The 23,353-nt window shown below is 48.6% G+C and overlaps 1 protein-coding gene across 2 annotated transcripts; it reads right to left on the bottom strand.

Annotated features, from left to right (window-relative positions):
* Positions 1–594: 594 nt before the first annotated feature.
* TBX3 (T-box transcription factor 3) lies at positions 595–17,258 on the bottom strand. Of its 2 annotated transcripts, XM_063143857.1 has the most exons (8): positions 16,886–17,258; positions 15,370–16,532; positions 13,089–13,356; positions 11,009–11,155; positions 7,933–8,009; positions 6,039–6,196; positions 3,546–4,213; positions 595–2,022 (listed from the first exon to the last, which is right to left on the bottom strand). In XM_063143857.1, exons 2-8 carry the CDS (start codon positions 15,765–15,767, stop codon positions 1,573–1,575), a joined length of 2,166 nt encoding a protein of 721 aa, XP_062999927.1. In that variant the 5' UTR covers positions 15,768–16,532; positions 16,886–17,258; the 3' UTR covers positions 595–1,572. The 2 variants fall into 2 exon arrangements, with proteins under 2 accessions (XP_062999927.1, XP_062999926.1); XM_063143856.1 differs by having other exon boundaries at positions 15,370–17,258.
* Between the last annotated feature and the right edge of the window lie 6,095 nt (positions 17,259–23,353).

Below are 23,353 nucleotides of genomic sequence, written 5' to 3'. Positions count from 1 at the left end.
GCCATCATATTTTCCATAAACCCCCAGACTGTGGGGCTGTAATTTTTCACGACACCCCCACTCACACCTGTAGACTGTGAAGCCATGAAAGTAAGCATTCTGTAAAAGACAACATTTAGCACAAGGGTAATAAAATCTCAGGGGATATTGGCATATTAAGAGGAGGGGGACGGAAATTATATATATTAATGGGCAAAAATCCAGACCTGGGGGGGGGGGGTCTTTTCTTTTTACAAACCCACTTCAGAAGAGTGTTGGTATTTCATTAACATTTATTTAACCATTTCTACCGATAGTGTTAGCACTTTAGAATAACGAAGAGTCCAACAATAATACTATCGTACAACCCTTTTTACCATGTTGCTTCCCACCCTCCAAAAAAAAAACCCTGACCCAAATGACTCCCCACCCATCCCTTGATGGCATTGTGAACCAGAATAAAACACTGCAGTTGTAAACACTAACTTTTTTCCCACTGATGGAATTTTGCTTTCTTTGTAAGTTGAAATTCTTTTCGAGGGATCCCAATTTTGAAATGAAAACGACTTAAAAACCAGAAAGGAGACAGCTGCAGTCCTTATTTACAGACGTATGTACAATATCAATAAATTAAATTTTAATTTTGAGTATTCATATGCCACTTATTTACAAGTTATCCATTAATTACATAAATACTTTATCAATAGTGTCCACTTTGCTTTTTTTTTCCTTCACCTTATTATGTTTATAAACCTTGTTATTGCATATACAGTAAAAAGAAAGGGGGGAAACTGGGGGCAGGGGAAACAAGATAGTTACGAACCTTTTTCTTTTTAAAAAAAAATAAAATAAAAATAATGACACTCTCTCCCTCTAACTACATTTTGAATTGTTGCTACTGGAAGGAGAGGAGCATAAGAGAGGGTTGAAAAAGATGTCTCTGGGATCTTAAGCAAGCATTAAAAAAAAAAAAAACAATTCCAAAAGTAAGAGTTAGAATGGAACATGCAAAAACAGCCCTATGGCGGTTGAGAGACATCACAAGAGCCTTAAAGGGTCACACCCTCCCTTAACAAACAAGGGCCCTGGTCAGCAGTTTTTGTTTTGATGTTTTAATGAACTGATATGCAAAAAGTCATTTCTCCGTGAGAGTAGAAAGAAAATGTGATTGTTTCTTTGCCTCTTCTCCTCTCTCTCTCTCTCTCTCTCTCTCTCTCTCTCTCTCTCTCTCTCTCTCTCTCTCTCTCTCTCTCTCTTTATTGTGTATACAAGGGGAGGCAGGAACAAAAGGAAGGGTGTGGAGAAAGCCAACGGGCAAAACCTCCATGTCTCCCACCGTAACCCCTCCAATGAACACCACAGTCTGGTTAATAGCAGCTTCCAACCGCCCCCCCCAGTCCAGTTACCCCCCCTCCTTTCCTCTCTCGGGCCCAGGACAGCCTCAGCGGATCAGACCCAGAGGTAGCAGAGAGAGAGAGAGAGGGGGGGGGTGAGTTCTAGCAAGTGGTAAGAAATTAGGGCGGGGGAGAGGAATATAGGGGTCCCCATCCCAGAGGAAGGCGAGCGAGGGAAGCCCCCCTCCCCCAGCCCTCCCTAGGGAGACCCACTCCTCGCTCTGTCCTGTTTGGATTCCAGTCCACTCACTAAGCGTTGGATGTTCTGGATCTCGCTGGTGGAGGAGGATTCCTTGTCCGGGCAGAGTTTGGGGGACAGCGAGACCACCGACCCGGAGGAGAGAGTGGACGAGCGGCTGTTGAGTTCCGAGCTGGAGTCCAAGGCTCCCGAGGCCGGGCTAGAAGCCAAGCCGCCGGCTTTGCCCTCCGTTCCGCCGACCATGGAGGGCAAGGCGGTGGTGAGCAGGCTGCTGCTGTCCGGTAAGGGCACCGGGATGGAGTAAGGGCTGTAGCGCAGTCGAGGACGCACGGCGCTGAGGAAAGGGTGCCGGTGCACCGAGCTGCTGGCTGCCGACGACGCCGCGGCGGCCGCGGCCATGTACGTATACGGGTAGGGGAAGAGGCTTCCAAAAGGAGACATGGCCAAGCCCTGAAAGAGAAGCAGTGGTCAGTGAACAGCTGGGAAGAAGAGGGGTCTGATTCGGTTCGCGCGAGGAAGCTCACAGGCTCAGGCACGGGTGCTTTCGTTCCGTTTTGAAACTAGGGATCGTTTCCAACTCAAACCCAGCTTAGAGTAGACCCAACGGAATGGCTCGTGGTTACTTTAAGCCCCATTCATGTCAACGCCTCTCAGGAGAATCCAACTCAAGTCCTACTGAGAGTAGACCCATTGAAATGAAGGGGATCTTCGGTTAGCAATGACTGACTTGAGCAGACCCGTTGAAATGAAGGGGACTTCAGTTCATAACTTCAGCCCCATTCATTTCAACCAGTCTGCTGTAAGTAGGAGTTGTGTTGGATTCTATCCGAGAATACGCAAGGGCAGCCGGATACACGTGGACTGCAGAACTAGCCCGGAGAGGGTTGCCTTTCCCAGCCAAGGTCTCTCTCTCGCTCTCGCTCTCATTCCCTGGCACTGGGACCAGCACCTGGAAGCCGAGGGCCCCGAGCCAAGCTCTGGCTACATTGAGATCCCTTTTCAATCATTTGTCTCTCAAGGTGATGAGCACCCTCCGCTGCCATTCCAACCGCCAGAGTCAACACCTCGAGAGGGAGGGAATGAGGGAGAAGTGGGACGGGGGGGGGCGGCAGGCGGGACTTTTTTCTTTTCCAAAACACGTGTCAGAAAAAGAAAACACTGGCTTGACTCTGGGCAGCCAAAGTCGAAGCTTGTAAGTGCAGACAGAGCAGCTGGCCCGTGCAATCCTAATACAGGTCTACTCAGAGGAGACAGTCAGGCTGGTGAGTTGGACTGGCTCCCAGATAAATGCATGTCGTATTGCAGCCTTGGGGAAACATCCTTCCTTATGCAAGAGATTAGTAGTAAGGGATGTGGGGATGGGTGTCTCAGGTCCCTTTCTTTCACAGCCACCCACAACGACTCCTTACAGCCTTTATTCCATATCTCATTTTCCATAAACTCCTGTTGAGCTTCGGTTAGAGAATGGAGGGCAGAGAATGTAATGGGGAAAACAGGCCGAAATAATCCGGAAATGTAGCAGTTAAAAATCCACCCCAAACACACACAGAGATCTAATGCAACACCAAGCAGTAGCTCATTAAGTTTGAGCAGAAACGATGGTCTAGTCTCAGTTTGGCCCATCCTGGTCTAGTATCTAAGCTTCTCCAGTATTATATGGAAAGGACCCCACTTCGAGCCATAAGGGGGAGTGACAATCCCCCTTATGGAATCCATCGACTTTTGTTCCCTGTATACCAATCGGCTCCCCACAGAAGACCCGTGTCCTCTTTTATATTTGTAATGGAAGAGCCAGGGTCAATCAAACTTCTTCAACAAACAAGTGAACTTCCTCATTGAATCACTTGGGGACGTGGTTGGGAAGGCGAGAAATCTCCAGTGCCAACGGAAGGGCTATTTCCCTAGACTCTAAAAGACCCATTTAGCTCCTGCGAGGGGGAGGGGAAGGGGAAGCCCCTTCCCCAGTAAATTACCTGCGAGGCCAGGACATGCTGCTGAAGGTGAAACGGCAAAGCCGCTGCCGCTGCAGCCGCTCCAGATAATCCCTGCGCAGTGGCGGCCATCACAGTGTTATCCAGCCCGGTAACTCCGGCCGAAGCGCCGGAGACTGTGGCTAGTAGAGGGCCCATGCCGGAGAAGGCGCCACCGATGGCGAACTGGCTGGGGTGCAAGAGCAAGGGGTGCCCGTTGCCCAGCGGGTTGAAGAACTGCTGCCCGGCCAGGCCATGGGGGAAAGTCAGGTTGGCCAAGTGGGCCTGGGCCAGGTGCCCGGCGCTGTCCGTCTGCACCGTCAGTGGCGCAAAGGGCTCCTTGGCCCGGCAGTCATCCCGTGGGGGGCTTTTGACCTCTTCCCCGCCCAGGCTTCGCGTGCTGGAAGAGATGGCAGCAGGGCTGTGCCTGGAGTCCGGCCGGGCCTTGGAGGCGCTGCTCCTGCTGCCCGCCGAGTCTGGGGGGAAGAGCTGTCCCTTCGGGGGGCTGTTCTTCTCCCGTGCTTCGCCCCCTCCTCCAACCGCTGAGGAGCTGCTGTTGGCCGCCGCAGTGGTGGTGGTAGCAGTGGTGGTGGAGATTTTGCCCAAGTCATTGACCTCCGAGGGGTCCTCTTTGCTCTCTGAGTCGCTTTCTCCATCGCTGGGGCACAAATCTAGAAGAAGGGGAGAGGAACAGGTTGAAGGCCACGGTCTGATGGGGCTGGGAGGGATGGGGGCGGTGTGTGTGGTGGGAGACAAATTGGACTGGAAGTTGATCTGGATTGTGCACAAAACAGCTGTGGGGTTTTAAGATGCCACCACTTGTTTTAAAACTAGCTTCATTTGCGGGGCTAACTAAGCAATGAAGGACTGAATATACCCTCCACACACACACACACACACACACATACAATATACATTCGTTCATGTACAAGCAATTCCTACCTGGCTTCTGTTTGACCTGGAATGTGCATGCATCTTTCAACTTCTTCTTCTTCTTCTTGCTACTACTATTACATTTATGTACTACCTTTTTTCCTCTCTCATAGGGGACCCAGGTCGGCTCACATGGTCCTCCTCTTCTCCATTTTATCCTCACAACAACCTTGTGAGGTTGGTTAGGCCGAGAGTCAGCCACTGACCCAAAGTCACCCAATAAACTTCATGGCCCGGATCTCCCAAGACCTATCCTAAAGACTCTGGTCTAGTTCACATGGGATGGTTGATCTGTGTCTCTGAGCTGTACCACAAATAGGGTCCACTTTTCCCTGCACATAGAAAACTAGCCTATAGGGGGGGGAACAGGGATTCCCCCCAGTGGTTGAAAATTTCAACAAATCTGCCACCTTAGAATGCTAAAAATAAAATAAAATTGGGACGACCACTCCCATGAGCCCAGCTGGCATGGGATAAGGGGAGTTGGTTCATAAAATCAGGAGTGCATCAAGTTGTAAGTGAACCATTTCACTTCTGGTCTCAAAGCTGAAGCCTTCCTTAGTTCCATAATAAACTTGCAATTGAACTGCGGGGCGGGCGGGGGGGGGGGGAAGCTGGAGTGCTGGGGAAAGAACATAATCCCATGTTTTATTTATCCTCTCTGCTCTTGGAACAACTCTCCAATGTAAGAAAAGTTAAGATTAGGGTCTGGCTTCTCTCTAGCTTTGGACACAGCACTTGACACACACACACACACACACACACACACACAGAGAGAGAGAGAGAGAGAGAGAGAGAGAGAGAGAGAGACAGAGTTCAACCTTTCTCTCTCTCTCTCTCTCTCTCTCTCTCTCTCTGTGTGTGTGTGTGTGTGTCTTTCTCTTTAAATGTATATCAGATAAAATATTCATTCCTTCTGCCAACAACCCAGCACAGTCCAGGAATGAAATCCCTGCATTTAAGCCTTTGAGCCTATACTCATCTACCTGAAAGTGAGCCCCATTGAATTCAATGGAGCTTCTTTCTGGGATTGCATACATATGATCGCACTACACAGTGCTTAACTCCCAGTCCCAAATATGAAAGAAGAAAGAAAGATGGGTGATTAATTCATTTGACCCAGGATTTACCTGCCTTCTGCCTGTTCTCCTTTGCATCCATGTGAAATTTGGGGCGGCAAAGAGGGATATTTGGAAAGACACCCCCCTTAATAAGACATTCCAATATGAATATTAAATGCAGTGGTTGCAGTTTTGAACTTTTGCCCAGTGTTCTGTCTTTGCTCCCCTGCCTCAGCCAGTGCTTCCTGACTTCGTTCAAACCACATATGAAATATAGATACAGACCAGAAAGGAGGTGGGGTGGTGGAAGTCGGATTATAATGTCTGGAGAGTTTTCAAGCAGATCCATTTTCAAAATCGAGGTGGTGGGGGACGTGCATTGGTTACATTTCTCCCACTCCAGTAAGTGGTCTGATTTCCAGGCAGAATCCTTTTGATTCAGAAAGGATGGAAAAGATACTAACTCCCCCCCCCCAAAATAGAAAGCCCCTTTGTACCTCACCTTTAAGATTAGAGGTGCCCACAGCAGATACAGCGGGAGATGTTGACTGGGCAAAACACTTAAACGCTGTCTGTTCACTTGAAGATTCATCAGATGTTCCGTTTTCCTTTTTCTGCCTCTCGTCATAAACTCTCATGGACTGGAGGGTCAGCTGTTTTCTGGAGAAAGATGGTGGATTAAAACTCAGGGCAGGTTGAGAAATTCTCTCATTTCCTTTCTCCTGCCCTGAGACCTAAATGTAATGGAGTAGGGCTAGAACGACCTGTGGAAAACCTAGCAGTGCTTACATTCAAGTAAACAGGTCTGGGAGCACAATTCACATGTGGTTCAGATTGGATCTAGGCCTTCAGGCTTGGTGGCTCACTCTGGAACCAAGGTTCCCAAGGGGGCTCTTAACAGAGTTTATGTCCAAGATCCGTGCCATGATCCATTTACTCAAGAGGAGGCCCATAAAGGTCAAGAGGACTGCTGGGGAGATCCAAGGGTTCAGTGGAAATGAGGGTGGTTACTCTATTGCTGCAGTTCTGTGTTTGGCGTTGGGATCACAGGTTATGAGTCTACAATTGGAGCAGGAGGAACCTTTGAAATGAATGGAGGCCCTTTTCAAGCAAAAGTGTTTAGCAAGCAACTTTGAACTTGAACGAGTTTGTGATCAGAGCTGCCCAAGCATACATACACACGCACAAACATACAACCCTTGCCACAAAAACCGATCTTTGTTTTCATATAGAGATAAAGTCTGGAAAACTCAAAGACTACAAAGAGCTTATCAGTCCAAGCATTTGAAAATGAAGTCTCTGATCTTCTCAGTCTGGAAAAAGAGGAAAATCTGGGTCTTGGATGGAGCATTATTATTATTATTATTATTATTATTATTATTATTAATGGAGTGTGGGAAATAAAGAAAGCATTTCCAAAGTGATTCGGTGTTCAAAGTGCTACAGTGTTCCTAGGATATCTAGTTTCCTAGCCACCATTAAATAAATTATTGTTGCTTAAACATCTTTAGAGTGAAAAAATGTCTGTCTCATAGACTGAGTTCAGAGTTTACCACTACCATAGACTAGTTTGCATTTTCACTCTCTGGCTGGCAACATCTCTCTCTCTCTCTCTCTCTCTCTCCCCCTCACCCACACCCACACCCACACCCACATAAAGTATTCTATATTATAACTAAATAAAACATTGGGCACAACCCAGCCAAAGTTAGGCACTAGATCTTTAAACTGGAAAAAGGTAAACTCATACTTAGACCTCTCCCATTTAAAAACAGAAATGACTTAATACCGGTTGTGTCCTAGCCATTTTCTGAATCCTTGAAAATAACACTCTTCTCAAAACACAGGAGCATTCGCATTGGAAAGATACCTTGAGAAGGAAATACATTCTCAACTGAATGTGTAGTCTGCAAAGGTCACACACAGCCCAGAACCTACCTATCTCAAAAACAGGCAGATGTCTGTTTTTATCCTACACTCACACCTCTTCTAAAACATGTGTTATGATCAGATTCATACAAAGTCTTAGAAGATCCGGTTGGATTACTACTTCTAACTATTTCCCGCTTTTCTGCTGGTATTTTTCTTTTTTTCAAGTTGCATGCAGATAACCTACACTTTACCCATGGCTTTGAGTGAGATTTCTCCTTTGGATGCCTTAGTGGCACAACCTTGGGCATTTGCAACTAGAAATAATAATAATAATAATAATAATAATAATAATAATAATAATAATAATAATACAACCCAGTTTCCAATCCCATAGCACTACCTGATCACCTAACAATTAGCTATTTGGTGGAGGGGGTTAGAAGGGGAAATGTTTTTGATGTTTTATTTTTTTAAACAGATCTCTGGACAGGTCCTATCAGAGGAGCATTGCAAATCAGGCTTACCTTTTTTCTCGCCTCCCATTTCCTGTGTCCCGAAAGCCTTTGGCAAAAGGGTTGTTGTCAATTTTTAATTGAGTTATCTATTTAAGAAAAGAAAGGAAGTAAGAGAGGAGAGAAGGCAAACAGTCCTGTATTCAAGGGAAACAGCCAAGCATCATGGTTAGTTTGCAGAGACCCGGGTTCTAATCCTCACTGCAGGGGAGGGTCATGGGGTGACCTTGGTCCCCCCCCCCAGTACCCATCTCTCAGTGTGATCTACCTCACAGGGTTATTGTGAGGGAGGGAGGAAAATGGGGGACACCCTTGGAGTAGGCTGAGATAATGATCGAATGAATAAAATACATATTTTCAGTCTCTTGGCCTTCTAAATTGAGGCCAGAGAGGGTAGTTCTCCTGCACAAGTCAAGGAAAGAGAGTTGAGCAAAAGACAGTGGTAGATCGCGATTATTTTAGTGGGCTGGGCAGGGATTGAGCCCCATAGATTTCTTCGCAAAGCCCCACGGCAACACCCCCTTCAAAACATCTGCAGCCGCTCCGGGGAGTTAAATTCTGGGTTCCCCGTCGCACTCCTCTGGGGCTGTGCCGTGGGTTCCCTGTGGTCATTTCACTACTCATCGGCTGGGGCTAGTCAATTACCTTGCGCGTGCTTTGCTAACCGCCTCCCCCTCGCCCCCCCCCCACCGAGGAATGAATGGAACGCGCGGCCCTGCTATCCATTAAAGTTATGTTTCAGTTTAAACTCTTTACCTGCCATAATTAAACCGCAAAGGAATGGTGGTCACCCGCTTGCTATAATAAAATACTTTATGTAATTACCTTCCACAGTGTGCGTGCTTGTGTGCATGTGTGTGTAAAGCTGGGGTTTAGCTGAGAATATACCCTGTGCAAACATATGCCAGGCCTTTCTCTGGATCGCTCAGCCTTTTGCAAGTTCTTAAGAGAACGCGGGGAAACATCCCCGCTGGGTTCTGGTTTTTTGCTTCGCTTTCAAGCCAGCATGGCCATGATCCAGATCCAGTCGAGCACGTTCGAGTGCCAGAGAAATCACCGGATTTTGCACCTGCCCGAGTTTTAAACCAGGGGGACTTGAAGCACAGGGCGTAACTCCGGCCAGATCTAACCTGTCCTTTTTTTTATTAGCGTTGTTGGGTGGAAAGAGATCAGAGATCTCCCTCTTCCCTTCCTTCTGTCCTTCCCAGTTTAGGCTGCACTCCTGTGCACACTCCATTTGGAGAAAATCCCGCTGAACAGAATGGGACTTACAGTCGAGTAAATCCACAGAGCAGTGGAGCTTCTCTGGCAGATCTAGGCTCTGGGCAGTTATAGGGATTGTTCTCTATATTAAAAAAAAAAGTTGCATTTCTTTCTCAGCTGCCCTGTCCTGTTTGGTCCGGGCTCGGATCTGTTTTCCAAGCGGGGACGGAATCGTAGCCCACCTGCCTATTTGGGATCCAACACAGGCCACCTCATGGGTGGTGGTGGTCAAGCTCCAGTACTTTCGGCTGGCAAGTAGCGCTTAAGGGGAGCCGACGGGGGTGCTCAGGTGAGTGCAGGTATGTGGGTTCTCCAGCCTTTTGCAAGGAGATCGCTTGAAATGCGTACAAGGACAAATTAATGCCATTTGGGTTTGAGTAGGGCTTCCCCCTTTTTTACCTGCCATTTCAAGGCAATCGGATAAAGGGGGCCCCTTCCGAAGGGACCAACACCTCCAGAGAAAAGACTCCCGGATGAGGAACACGAGGCCAAGGTAACTCAGCCCATCCCGTCTGTTCGTTCCCTGGGATTATTCCAACGCTCTAGCAGTGCCTAGCCAGCTTTCCTTTCCTCTCCTGGCTGGCTCAGAGTGGGCCTTGATTTCCCTAGGAGTGCGCCAAAGCCCCGGCGTGAAGCAAAAGAGGTTCCAAAAACCTACGCCACCTCAACGCTGTTTCGCTTTCCAAAGCCTGCAAGGTTTCCTGCCAAGTTGCCAACTTCCACCTCGATCCCTCGCACAGAGGGGAGACACATCGATTTCAACGGAGCTAAACTGCCGAATAAACTGGGCCCGGAAGATTACGGCTCCCCCCCCCCCTCTCTCTCTCTCTCTCACACACACACACACACACACACACACACACAGAGTATAATGCACAATAGGGTTTCCACCTTTCAAGGTTGCCAAAAGTTCACACCAACCACAGCTCCGCACGTTCGCAAACCAAACGCCATCGGACTAATTTACAGCGAAAGAATAAAATAAAAACAACCAGGCAAAGCTGGGTTTCCGAGGTCCTTCGCCTTGAATTCATTACCATAAATTCAGCATGCGCCCAGCTCCTAGTTATACCACTTTGGTGGGCAGCCTCCAACCCACAGGAGTTACCATGATAAATTAGGAAAGTGGAATTTTTTTAAATAAATAAAATAATTCCCTCCCACCTTCTCTCTCTCTCTCTCTCTCTCTCTCTCTCTCTCTGGGATTGGCTCCGTCTTTCTATTAACCGCTGCTAGATTGAATTCTGCCATACAAGGATTTCCCCCCCCCCTCCCCAAACTATTAATAAAAAGACTGCATTATACAAGAGGGGTGAGTGGAGGATAATAAGAAACAGACTTTTGCTTGGGCCTGGTTTGCCAAGGGGTGAAATAACTTCTGCTGACTTACACACATGTGCACACGAAAATGCAACATCGAATCGGGGCCCCTCCCCTCCCCCAATAATACGCCCACTCCCATCAACCGCCTAATAAGCTTTCTCTGCACAGATGGAATACACACAACCCGGAGGAATTCTCACCCACCCTCCCCAATATTTTCTCCTAATGCATATTTAGCCAGGGATGGGGGAGTCCTGCAGCTCCCAGCATCCCCCAGCCAACTGCTGGAGAATGCTGGGAGCTGTAGTATTTTTCTGTCTGAACATGCATAGGATTGCGCCCTTAACTTTATTTTCTAGGTAGCCTGGGGGAAAGTCAAAAGGAAAGCGAAGACAAGGCTCAAATGTTGGGAATTTTCTAAGCCAATCACGCCAAATCAAAGCATTATCCGAGGCTCAAGGACCCCCCCCTCCCTTAAATACACTGTTCATAATCCCCTTACCTTATCGTTCTGGTATGCAGTAACAGCGATAAATTCGGTCTCCGGGAAAACGTAAGTTCGGAAGGTGCTGTAAGGCAGTTTGAGGATGTCGTTGGCCCGGACAATGTGGAACCGAGGCTGGTATTTGTGCATAGAGTTCAAGATGGTCTACCAGGGTGGCATGGAGGGAGGGAAAAGAGGAGAGAGGAAAGCAAGATGAGAAGGGGTCCAATGGAAACGAAGTAGTAGGAGCAGCAAGAAGCTGGCACCAAACTTTCCTCCTTCTTGCTTCCTCTGCTGCAGTTCTGAAACTATGACTTGGGAATATTTCCCATTTTTTAAGGAACAACCCCCACCCCCAAATAAATAAAGCCCATCCTCCAACAACAACCCATCGCACACAAAGCCATCAACAGAGATCAAAATTAAACCGGTGGTGATATGATAGCGCGAAAGTTTCGCAGACTCCTTTCTCTCTCTTTCTCTCCCCCCCCCCCCCCGCATCGAATTCCATCCAGGCCAGGAAAAAACTGGAGACCTTTCAGGAAGTCCCAGGACGACCAGCAAAGGCCGGCTGGTAAAACGAGGGCTCTCCCCGTGTAGACCTCCCCCACCCCCCTTTCCTTCCGAGGAAACCACAGCCAGGACGAATGACCTCATTTCGGCATTTCAGCGAGCGAGCTGTTGGCTTGGAAAAGTTCACTTTTCTATCAGTTCACCGAGAGAGCGCTTGTGAAATGAGCTAGTAAAAAAAAGCGGGGGGGGGGGGGGAAGCCAACAACCCAAAATCTGTACAGAGCCCCGAGTGAAAAGAACTGCTTGGATTGAATCGAGGAGGTGGAAGAGGAGGGTGTGTGTGAAATCAGCTGAAATCCAAACAGTTTAACTTCATTTGGGCCCTTTAGCCCTGGGATTGGGGAGGGGGGTATTTCTTGCCATCCCTCCTATTCCTGGTCTCCTATCCCACCTACCCCTTCTCTTTTATACGCAGTCTTTCCTGACAGTAGCAATAGTCTAGTAGATTCTTAGGCTTGCCTGGTATAGGCTGTGTTTTGCGCCTGAACACCCCACCCCCAAGATTCACCCATCCGAAGTCCACAGGAGAAAAAAGGGGTGCAAGGAGGTGACGCTAGAATGGCAAAAGAAGAGTACCTCTGAGCACTTGTTGGGCTCTTGAGTCGTCCCCACTCCCAGCTTCCAGTACCAAAACTGGAGGCAGCACACAAACGTTTTCCCTGCACAACTCTGTTTGTCTCTTGCAATAAGGAAAGAGTCTTGTGGCATCTTAAAGGCCAACTTTAAAGAATAAATAGCTTAACCTTTAAGGCACTACTAGTCTGCTTTTACTCGCCTGTTCTGGGTTTTCTTGATTTCAGCAGCCTAATTTAGGAGGGGGGGAAGGGGAGGATTATTTTTGTTTGCATTTGCGATTGTGAGCCGGAAACCTTTGTGGATCATCCACAAGTCACCTGAAGTTCTATCAGTTTCCCATTTGCCTTCTTTCCGCCCTTGATCTAGCTCCAAATTTATCTTTTTATTGATAGAAAAGTTTCTCAATAAAAGCTGAAGTCTATAGACCCTTTCTTTCTTTCCTTCCTTCCTTCCACATTTTAAATGGAATTCCCTTCTTCCCAATTTATAGATGGATCCCTTCATTAGCCCTGTTCAGAAGACATCTTAAAGGTGTCTTCTGAACAGGGCTACTGAGTTTGGGGAGATTGCTAATTCGAATTGTAGACTAGGAAAAGATCCCCTTCTCCTACCCATGAATGCCTCCCCCATTCTCTTCCCGCTTCACCCCACAACATTTACACACAAAGAAACCAGTGGTGATATTACAGCAGGTCTCCCTGAGTGCCAAACTGTGAGATCATTCCTCCAACACCACCTCTCCTGTTAAAATCTGGAGTTTATAAAAATCGGACATCAAACTTTTGGGGCCTTTGCAACATGAACAGTATATAGTCTGGTAGGAACACCCCACCCCACTCCAAATCCCTGCCACATGCCTGAAATTCAATCAAAACCCTTCCTAATATATAAGGGGGGAGGGAGGTTTAAAGAAAACTTAATTGAATTAAATTAAATTAAAAGCACTTACAAATCCGTGTTTGTCCGAAATATTATTAGTCAGTTTAAGTTTGTGGAAAGTCACGACTTTAGACATCCATTGTTCGCCTGTCGCTGGACTATCCGGATGGATGTACATTCTCTTTGGCATTTCTGGATCCGCCTTGCCTGCTACCATCCACCGGGAATTGTGGAATTTATATCTACAATCATCAGCCGCCACAATGTCCATCAATAAAATGTATTTGGCCTTTTTATCCAGCCCCGTGCACCTCACTTTAAAAGGTGGAAACATTCTCCTAGAGACAGAGAGACAGGCAGGCAGAATACAAATAAACAAGGCGACTATTATATAATATATAGAGAGACAGAGAATCGTCACAGGGTACAATTTAGCTCTTTATTCCTGTGCAAAAGAGCCACCCTCTTCACCCACCAAAATGACGACCACAAAATTCTCATCTTTTAAATAGCATCAAATTCTCTCGATTTGTTTTTTTTTTGTACAAAAAGAAGGGGGTGACTGTGTTAAATAATATAATATGCCATTGTATTGGGGATGATATATAGGGGAAAGGAGATTCATAGTATTGCATTCAGTAGCACTCCAAGTGAATTGATGTATGAAACTTGGGGTGGGTGGGGGGATACTGCAAAAAAAGAAAGAAACACACCCAGTCTTCCATTTGCTTCTTTAAGTTAGCTTCCAAACTGCAAGAATGTGTGTCTGTGTGTTTTGTTTCATTTAGATTGAGTTGCTGACGTCCAGAAATCTCTCTCAGTAGTAACCACAAGAAATGAGAAAGCAAATAGTAGGCACTCTGGACTCTTGAAAAACTTTGGACACAGATCTAAAGTCTCCTAACTATTGTTGAACATTCTGGGGCACCTTTTTTTAAAATAAAATAAAATAAAATAAAATAAAAATGCAATTAGTAACCTGCCTTGAAATGCAAATGTGGCTGTCTCAAAACTTGAGGAATATTTCTCAAGCATATATTTTCGTAAAGTCCCCGTCTTTCTTTTTTCTTCCTTTTTTCTTTTTCTTTTTAACCTGTGCCTTAGGTTGAAATGATGACCATTACATGATCATTAGATTTTTAATTGTAGGCCCGTATTTAGGGAAAATAAGTCCTGCCATATAGTTCTTAAATAAGTGCCTCCTGTAAGTATGGCTTGCAAACATTTACAGGTATCAGAAGCACTTCATTTCAAACACTGTGTTGTTGTTGTTATTGTTGATGTTATTATTATTATCGACAAGTGCATGACCTGAAGATTTTATATTGTTCCACAAAGAGTGATTCCTACACTGGCCTAGTTCTTGCTAAGACCAACTGAAATCATGAATTAAAATACTTGGATCTTAAACAAGTTTACTGGAAAGTAATAACTGTCTCTCCCCCTTTGGGAGAAAGGGTGTTCAATTCTCCTTAAAATTGCAGATGAAAAGGGTGATTCTCAAGCAGGTTTCCTTGACAATAGTCTAGATTTATTTCTGACCAGGAAAGGATTCCAGCCAAAGCAAGCCTGGCTTGCTTGAGTAGACCAAAGCCTGGATCTAAGGTGCAGGCAGCTTTCCTTGGAAGTAAGTCCCATTGCTTTCAATGAGACTGACTCCCCCAGGAGGGGGAAAAAGTGTGCAGAAAACAGCAGTCATGACAGAGTTGTAGCCAATGATAATCTAACTTAAGCCCCATTCATTTCAATGGATTTTTCCGCCAAGCAGGACTAAAGTGGAATACAAACTATTTCCGTGAAGGGAATGAGCGGGTCATGGGTTGTGTTTTAGATTCGAACATTTCCGGTGGGGGAAGAAAAAAGAAGAAGAAAGAAATCTGTCTAAGGTAACACGCAGGCTGCAGCCATTTCACACCGATAAAGGTGTGTGTGTGTGAGAGAGTATATACGTATCCCAGATGCATATATATGTTTCATGTGGAATTGTGGGGAGGGGGAATATTCACAAAGCTGAAGTTATAAACCAGTTGGTGTGTGCTTGCAAGCCATCGGCCTCTGAAGAATAATGCCGTGTGTGTGCGTGTGAGTGCGTGCGTGCGCATTCTAGATGCACACACACACACACACACACACACACACACTTTGCACAAGTCACACACACACACAGGGGCCGATAGCTTGTTGCAAGCACATGGCAGCTGCTTATAACTTCAGCTTTCTGCATATTTCCCCCCAATTTCATATTAAACACACCCTAGAAGGGGTCACCTTTGGCCTGTTTGGAAATCCGCTGGTGGTGTGTGTGTGTGCATGAGAGGGGGGTAGGGTGGTCCAACAGCCATCGCCCTTACCTTCCCGACTTGGTGATCACCATCTCGGTGCCCCTTTTGTGAAACTGTTCCCAGAGCTCCTTGGCTTCCAGATGGACTTTGGGGTCGTCCTCCACCTCTTCCTCCGGCTCCAGGGTCTTCAGAGGCCGGAGGTGAGCCGCCGCCTGGTGTCCCAAGGACGAGAAAGGGATGCCCGAATCCGCCGCCCCCACCAACTGATCCATAATCGGTTTGGCCAAAGCGCCCGGCAGCGAGAGAGCCGCCGCCCCGTTGTGGGGCAAAGCCAGAGCCGGGAAAAACGGCGGCTGGTGTCCTCCTAACACGGCGCTCATGGCGAAATCCGGTGCCCGGTGAGGTAGGAACGGGTGGTAAGCCATGCCTGTCCCAGAAATCACGGGCTCTCTCATGGAGATGTTCATCCGAAAAACGGCTTCCCTCTTGCAGCGGCCTGAACAGTTCCCGGATTTCTGGAGCGGCCCTTTAACAGCTCATCTTCGGGGCGAGCGATTCACAGAAGGAGAGGAAGAGGAGGAGGAGAAGGAGGGAGTCGGAAGAGGGGGGGGAAGGGAGGCGAGTGACCAGACCGGGGTGGGGTGGGTTGTCGGAACGTGACATACGCAGTCGCTAGAGAGTCCCCGAACCCGAATTCAAGCTAGGAGGCATGGTCGCACGGAGCCGAGGAGCTGCCGCGTTTCTATCCCACCCCGCCGCCCAGGGAGGAAGCTTCTGCTATCGATTGCTTAAAAAAAAGAGAGAGAGAGAGAGAGAGAGAGAGAGAGAGAGAGAGAGAGAGAGAGAGAGAGAGAGAGAGAGAGAGAGAGAGAGAGAGAGAGAGATTAAATGGGGGAGGGTGAGTATATTTGGAAGGGTTCTCCAGGAAGAGCGCGAGCCGGCCAAGCGGTCGCCCCCACTTCTGCGTAAAAAGAGATGGAGGTGACACCAGAAGGTGGCGATTTCAGAGGTGCAGGTAGGTAGGTGAGTCGGTCGGTCGGTGGTTGCGGAGGCGGCTTCTCTCCTGGCGGGTGTCTTTTGTTGCAAATCTTGAAAGCGGTAGAAGAGTCGGTGTCCGGGGCTGGTTTGTTTACCTTGCTCCTCCTTAAAGCTCCTCGCCTTTATGTATGTTATGTATATTAGTTGTAGTAGTAGTAGTAGTGGTAGTATTTTCCAGCAGCTAAGCTGCTGAACTGTATATAGAAAGACAGAGAGAGAGAGAGAGAGAGAGAGAGGGAGGGAGGGAGAAGCGAAATTATGAATTAGAGCAGTCTCTCCTTCTAATCAGGCTTCTCACGAGCAGCAGCAGCCAAAAGTTGTAGCGCAATGTGGCTTCCGTTTCAACCCCCCCCTCCCCCTCACGAGCTGCCTTTGCCAAAGTTAGGATTCCAGCAAAGCGTCTCTCTCTCTCTCTCTTTCTCTTTCTCTCTCTCTCCGTCGACGTCTTCTTCCTCCTCCTCTCCTCCCTTTTCACTCTTTTTTTCCCCCTTCAGTGCTTTAAAAAAAAACACACCCCAAAAAATAGATACGAATCAAAGCGACGAACCGGTACGATTTGGAAAGAACGGGTGCCTTCGATGGCTCTCGGCTCCTGGAAGGGAACAGGGGGCAAAGAGAAAGAGAGAGAGAGAGAGAGAGAGGGAGGGAACGAGAGAGGGAGCAAGAGAAAGCGGCGCGCTCGGCTCGGCGAATCCCCCGGTGCGTGTGCGTGTGAGCGAGTGTGTGTGCGTAGATGTGTGTTTGAGCTTGGCTGCTTCGCTGCGCCCGGATTGTATGGATGTGTTGTGGGGTTGCAGGGCAGCTGCGGCATACTTGATTGGCTCTTTGACGCGTCCGGACCAATTGTGTGGCTCCATAGGCGTGGTTTTGACAGGTCGAGCGGAGGGGGACAGAGGCGAGTTATAAAAAGAAGGTGTCGGAAATTGTAACGCTGCAGCAAAGCATCCCCACTGCTTGGTGCCGTGCGAATATGTCAACATGATCAGAGGCGAGGGGGAGGGGGCAGCGCGGGGCGAGGGGAGGAGCCACCGCCACTGGGGAAGAGAGAGAGGGGGGGGGGGAGAGAGAGAGAGAGAGAGCCAAAGAGAAGGAGAGAAAGAGCGAGCCGCCTCTAGAGGGCTTAGGAGAGACGAATTGGCCCAACAACCAAGCCAGTTCCAGCGCGCCAGGAAACTATAAGGAGAGGGGGTGGGGAAGCTTTCGCTTCTCTTCGCTTCTCTTCTCTTCGCTTCTCTTCTTTTCTCTTCTCCTCTCCTTCAGCTGACCCAGCCTTGGGACAATTTCAATTTGGACATCATCAGCTTTACTCGGCGAAGTTTCCATTTCATCCTCTTCTCTCTCTCTCTCTCTCTCTTTCTCTGTCCCCCCCCCCCCCAACTTGGAGAAGAACACGCCGTATGTGTATTAGTTAGGCGTATAGGAGGTTAAAGTGGGGAGTGGGGTGGGGGTGAGGTGGGGGTGGGGGGCCATCCGTGATCCCAGCTCTCCCCCTCCACCCCACGCGTGCCCGGCACATCTGCCGCCTTCTTCCTTCCTTTCTTCCCCTCCTCCTTACACACGAGTTCCCAAATTTCTCTCCCCCTACATCAAGGGAAGTCTGGAGAGGTTTGGGGGCAGGTCCGCTTCTCTGGGTTCCAACAACCTCACGCCCCCACCCAGTCATACACACGCGCGTACAAACACACACACACCCCTCCGCTCCACAGTAAGCCTCCTGCCCCTTGATTCGGTGGGATCACTGCGACACAAACACGCGCAAACACACACACGTGTTACCCTCGGCCCTTCGTGAGTATTTATTTGATTTTAATATGTATTTATTTATGTTGGCTCGCGTTACAATGTAATCAACGCGGAGCCCCCCCCCCCCTCCCCTGGTCCTTTTAGATGCGGAAACAGTGTGGACTTGTGAATTAATGTGTTCTGGTTCTTTTTTCTTTCTCTTTTTAAAAGAAGCACTTTGAGGTGATAGCAGAGGTGACTTGAAGGGGTTACATGAGACCCACAGAAGGATGGGTAGGTAGATACATAGACAGGGAGTCACTGCGCTTTAGGTGAGTGACCATAGCCAGCATTAAAGGCTAAAGAGGTATCAAGCGAGTGCTGTTATCTCCTCTGCAATTTGCAAGAACCAAACGCACCCAGGATTTGCGGTTCTATCAGACTTTTCGAAACAGGATGATGGAGGGGGGGGGTCTGGATTCAGGGAAATCTCTCTCCCCGCCTATCTCCGACACCCCCTCCCCATTTCACCTCACCCCCCCCTCTCCCAAGCCGTTGAGCTGTCTCCCTTATCTTTTCGCCACTTGGCTTGAAGAAAAGGGGGAAAGGTTGGGGGTGGGGACGTTGCCGCAACTTGTTGGGTAAAGGGCGAATTGGTCGGCTTTGGCAAGGCTATCGCTCTCTGCGATCGCCTTTATGGCCCGCCTGGGGCCTAGCGTCTCCTTCCTTCACCCTGCCCCATTCTTTCTTTCTGTCTGTCTTTAAAGGTGGTTTTTTTTTTAATCGTCTCTGGGATCGGCGCTGCCTCCTCTGCTGTTTGTTTACTCCTCCCATTGTTTGTTTAGAGCGTTCTAAAGGCAAACTGTGAAATCCCACTTTCTTGAAGTGACCCCGTCCTTGTTGTCTGGGTCTTCGGAGGAGGAAAGACGGGCTGGGGGAGGGTGGACCCAAGAGAGAGAGAGAGAGAGAGGGAGAGGGAGAGGGGGGGTGTATGTGTGTGTGCGTGTGGGGAGTGTTTGTGTGTTGTTGTTTTTCTCCGAGACTTCGGAGCCCGGAGCGATCGCTCAGCGCGCTGGCGCCGAATGGGTTACTCTCTTCATCGCAGCTTCCTTCTCACACCTCCTCTTTCCTGGGGGTGTTCACCGAGAGAAACGGGAAGTTAGGTTTTCGGGGCGCTGGTCATGGTGAGGGCCTGGGAAGGGGAAGCTTTGAGCCGAGAGAGAGAGAGAGAGAGAGAGAGAGAGAATGTGAAAGTACAAAGAAGAGTGGTCCTGTACTCTTTGGTGTCTTGTTTTTTCCTGAGGGGGAGACGCACGACCGCCAGATCGGTCTTCCCCCTCCCCCCCAAAAAAAAACCTCAGACCCGGCCTCCCCTCCTTGCTCTCCTCCCTCCCCCGCCCTCTACTTCTCTCCTTTCTGTCTGCCGGGGTTATCTTAGGGATCCGGATCCGGTATGATCTGCCTTGAAGTTGGTAATTCGCTAGGGAGGCACGTTTTCTTTGGGGAGGCGCAAGGCACGCGGGCAAACGATCTCTTGAGTGCGCACCGCGGGTTGCGTGGGCACGAAGATGACGCGCTGTGCGTGGGGGTGGCCCTCGGGGGTCTCTGGGCTGTTTCTTGGATACTAAGCTACACCGGAGCCTAGGGGGGCCGGAAGGCGAAGAATTAAAAAAAAATGTCTTCTATCGGATTCTACACTGCTATGCTTGGAGGTGTGGGGGGGGGGGGGTTGTACCTGTGCATCAGTGTGCCGAGAATGGGGGGGGGGGGGATTGAAGGACGGATAGTTTCATTGGTGCAGCTGAGAGAGAGAGAGAGAGAGAGAGAGAGAGAGAGAGAGAGAGAGAGAGAGAGAGAGAGAGAGAGACTTACAACTTGGTATTCACAGATATAGCGAAGGAAAAAATATGCAGGTATATGAGATAGAAAGAGCGAGGGCAAGAAAGGAACACGCAGCACACAGAAAGAGGTACACATAGACAAACTCAACACACTCACACACAGAGAGACACAACACCACAGACACCCACTCCCATTCAGAAACACACTATACACACACACACACACACACACACACACACACACACACACACACACACCATATAGCCACCACATAGAGACACAGATAATAACACACACACAGAGAGAGAGAGAGAGAGAGAGAGAGAGACTCTCTGTCTCTGTGTGTGTGTGTTAGAGAGATTTTCATGGCTAGAACTAGAGAGATTTCCAGCTGTTCAGTGAAGAAACCGAGGGAGGGATTTGGGGAGGGGGGGTGATACGTACAAAATTCATAGAAGACATGGTGTAGGGTCCGATTGATTTACCAGTTGGATGCATTATTTATCTGCATGGACGTGACTATGTCTCTTTCTTCATGTGCGGCAGCGTCTGTCTAAGTCTACACACACACATTCACACACGCACACAAAACATGTCAGAATTGCGCCTAGGAAGGAAATAGCGAGGAGGGTGTATCAGCTAAGGGCAAACGGAATCATGTAAATCTGTGTTGCATTATCTTTCTGCTCCCCGTACCGGGCCCCAATTCCTGAGAGAGATAAAAGGGATTTTGTGTTGGGAGATAGGCAAACAGTTGTGTGTGTTTGTGTGTGTGTGTGTGGAATTCTGGCGGGTGTGTGTGTGAGTGTGAGGAGAGGGCCGTCTTTGGACGGCGAATGTGGCCAAGATAGGAGCGGAACATCTAAAGCGATTAGCTCTTCTAACATTGCATTTTTCGAAGCGCATGGCTAAGAACTCTTGGCGCCAGGGGGGGTGGAATTCTTGTAGGGCAGCAGCGTCTAGGATCATTTGCATTCAACAAAACTCTCTCCTCTTCCCTCTCGGGCTGGGTCCCTTTGAAAGGAGCCAGGGCAAAGGCGGCGGAGGCGGGCGCTGGGGTGGGGGAAGAAAAGTCTAGGCGGAAGGGTCACGGGAGCTGGAGCCTCAAAGGCAAGACACGCGTTTTCACGACACCCCACCCCACCCCCCGCCCGAAGACCTGGGGGCCTTGGAAGCGAGTCTCTCAGCCACTCGCCGCCCGATCCCAAGGGCACTTTTTACTGGGAAGTAAGGCCTGGCTGGCTTCAATGGGGCTTAGGTGTCTAGGACTGCAGCCTCAAAGTCTCCTTGGCTCTAGATGGGGAGGGGGGTGGGTAGTGTGTGTGGGGGGGGGGGGCAGGGGCATACGAATAGAGAGGCTTCCCTATGCCTCTCTATTCGGACCAATAGTTTTTCACCCCCGCCCCGCTTTAGCAAAACATGCAAGGAGAGGCGGTGAATAAAATAAGAGTGAGAGATCGCTGCTTCTCTCGCTGGGTTGTGATTTTAACGTGGCTGAGGCCTTCTGAATCAATCGCTAAGAGCTGAGGTCTGTGTGTGTGTGTGAGAGAGAGAGGTCGTGGTGGTGGTGAATAAGGTTTTCCGGAGTCTCCCTGGCTCTTCTTAGCTCAAATGACTAGATACCGTGAGTTTGTCGTCCGCAAACACGAACCCTTCCGCACTTTCAGAGACACTCCAGTAAACAGACCACACGTTTCCACACAGTCGTGAGTCCCGACGTGGAATTTCTCTCTCTTTCCAGGAGGAGAAGGCTATAGCGACTAGCCCTGATGGCTATGTGCTGCCTCCAGTTTCCGAGGCAGTAAGCCTGTCTGCACCAGTTGCTGGGGAACATGGGTGGGAGGGTGCTGTTGCACCGTGTCCTGCTTTGTTGGTCCCTGACCGACAGCTGGTTGGCCGCTGTGTGAACAGAGTGCTGGACTGGATGGACCCTCGGTCAGATCAGGGTTCTTCTTATGTCCTCTCCATATCCCAAAGACAAAATTCAGGATCTAGGTGCCATTGCATTTCCAGCGATCAACAACAACAGAGTCTTGTGGCCCCTTAAAGGTGAACAACCTTCTCACGGCGCAAACTTTCCTGGACTGCTACATCCGATGAAATGCACCGTAGTCCATGAAAGCCCAGGCCATGAAGAATGTGTTCCCCTTTGAAATGCCATGAGACCCTCTACAGCTTATTGTCTAGATGGACTTGGGTGGGTGGGTTCCTCCTCGGCATGTGTTAACAGTGTAGAAAACTCCCCTCTCCCAGCGACATGCACACAAGGACAAAACTACCTCTTTTGAAAAAGTTCAGGGAATGAAAAGAAGCCAGACTGCGCTCGGGGAAAGTGTCGTTTTACAATTTCAGGTTTTAAAGGAGGGGGTTAAATGAGGGAGGGGGGGTGATGCAATGAAGTTTGGAGGCTGCTTGTAGAATCTGCGTCTAAGGAAGTATGTATGAATCGATATAGAAAGGAGGAGGGAGGAAGAGAACGCAGCACTGAAACAATTCGGTTTCTGATGAGGTTTTAAAAAAGAAAAAGTTATAGCTAGATCGGCTCCCCTGTGGTGTTGATGTTGCGGTCCCTTCGGCCAGGCACGAAGGAGAGCTCAGCCGTCATTGGGACCAATAAATAAATAAACTATTGAATATCTCCCCATGCGAATTCATGGCCTCCCACGCCCACCCCCACCCTGTTTACAAAACTCCCTAGTGCTCATTCGTATACTATCGATGCATCAGGCAAAAGAGCGTCCAGCCCCCCAAAAAACCCACTATGTCACAATATCTGCAGTAGCTTAACCTTTAAAAAAAAAAAAATGCCACAAGACAAGATTTATTTATTTATTTATTTGGTGAACTAAGGCCAGCACCTAATCCCAAGCTTGCCAGAAGATGTAGTGATGGCCACCAAACTGGATGGCTTTAAAACGGGGTCGGATAAATTTCTGGAGAAGAAGGCTATCAATGGCTACTAGCCCTGATGGTTATGTGCTATCTCCAGTATTCGAGGAAGTACCAGTTGCTGGGGAACATGGGTGGGAGGGTGCTGTTGCACCATGAGGACATGGTGTTCATCCCTAGCCGATGGCTCGTTGGCCGCTGTGTGTACAGAGTGCTGGACTTTGATCTGATCCAGCATGGCATTTCTTATGTTCTTATGCCTACTCAAAAATAACATTTCCTCTGAGTCCAGTGGGATTTATACCCCAGTTACCTGTACTTTATCTGCAATCCTTTGGAAACTTACTTGGAGGTAAATCTCATAAAGTGGAGTTTCCTTCTAAGTAAACAGGGTTGGGCTTTGGGGAAGAAATTCCCGGAGGGTAACCCTGTTAGTCTGTCTCGCAACGACAAACAGAAGGGGCATTGTAGCGCCTTAAACACACACACTCACACACAGCTAGAGCCCACGTCGTCAGATACGTATGACATAATAAATGAGTTAAGTCTTTCAGGTACTACA

This window comes from Elgaria multicarinata, chromosome 18 (assembly GCF_023053635.1).
Source record: "Elgaria multicarinata webbii isolate HBS135686 ecotype San Diego chromosome 18, rElgMul1.1.pri, whole genome shotgun sequence".
Taxonomy (NCBI): Eukaryota; Metazoa; Chordata; class Lepidosauria; order Squamata; family Anguidae; genus Elgaria; species Elgaria multicarinata.
This window is presented reverse-complemented; position numbering and strand designations above follow the sequence as displayed.

Coding starts and splice junctions, on each gene's coding strand:
- TBX3 (XM_063143856.1), bottom strand. CDS start 15,767: ATGAACATCTCCATGAGAGAGCCCGTGATTTCTGGGACAGGCATGGCT. Junction 13,357..15,369: donor GTGATCACCAAGTCGGGAAG/GTAAGGGCGATG, acceptor CTCTGTCTCTAG/GAGAATGTTTCCACCTTTTA. Junction 8,010..11,008: donor CTGCATACCAGAACGATAAG/GTAAGGGGATTA, acceptor TTTCTTAAATAG/ATAACTCAATTAAAAATTGA.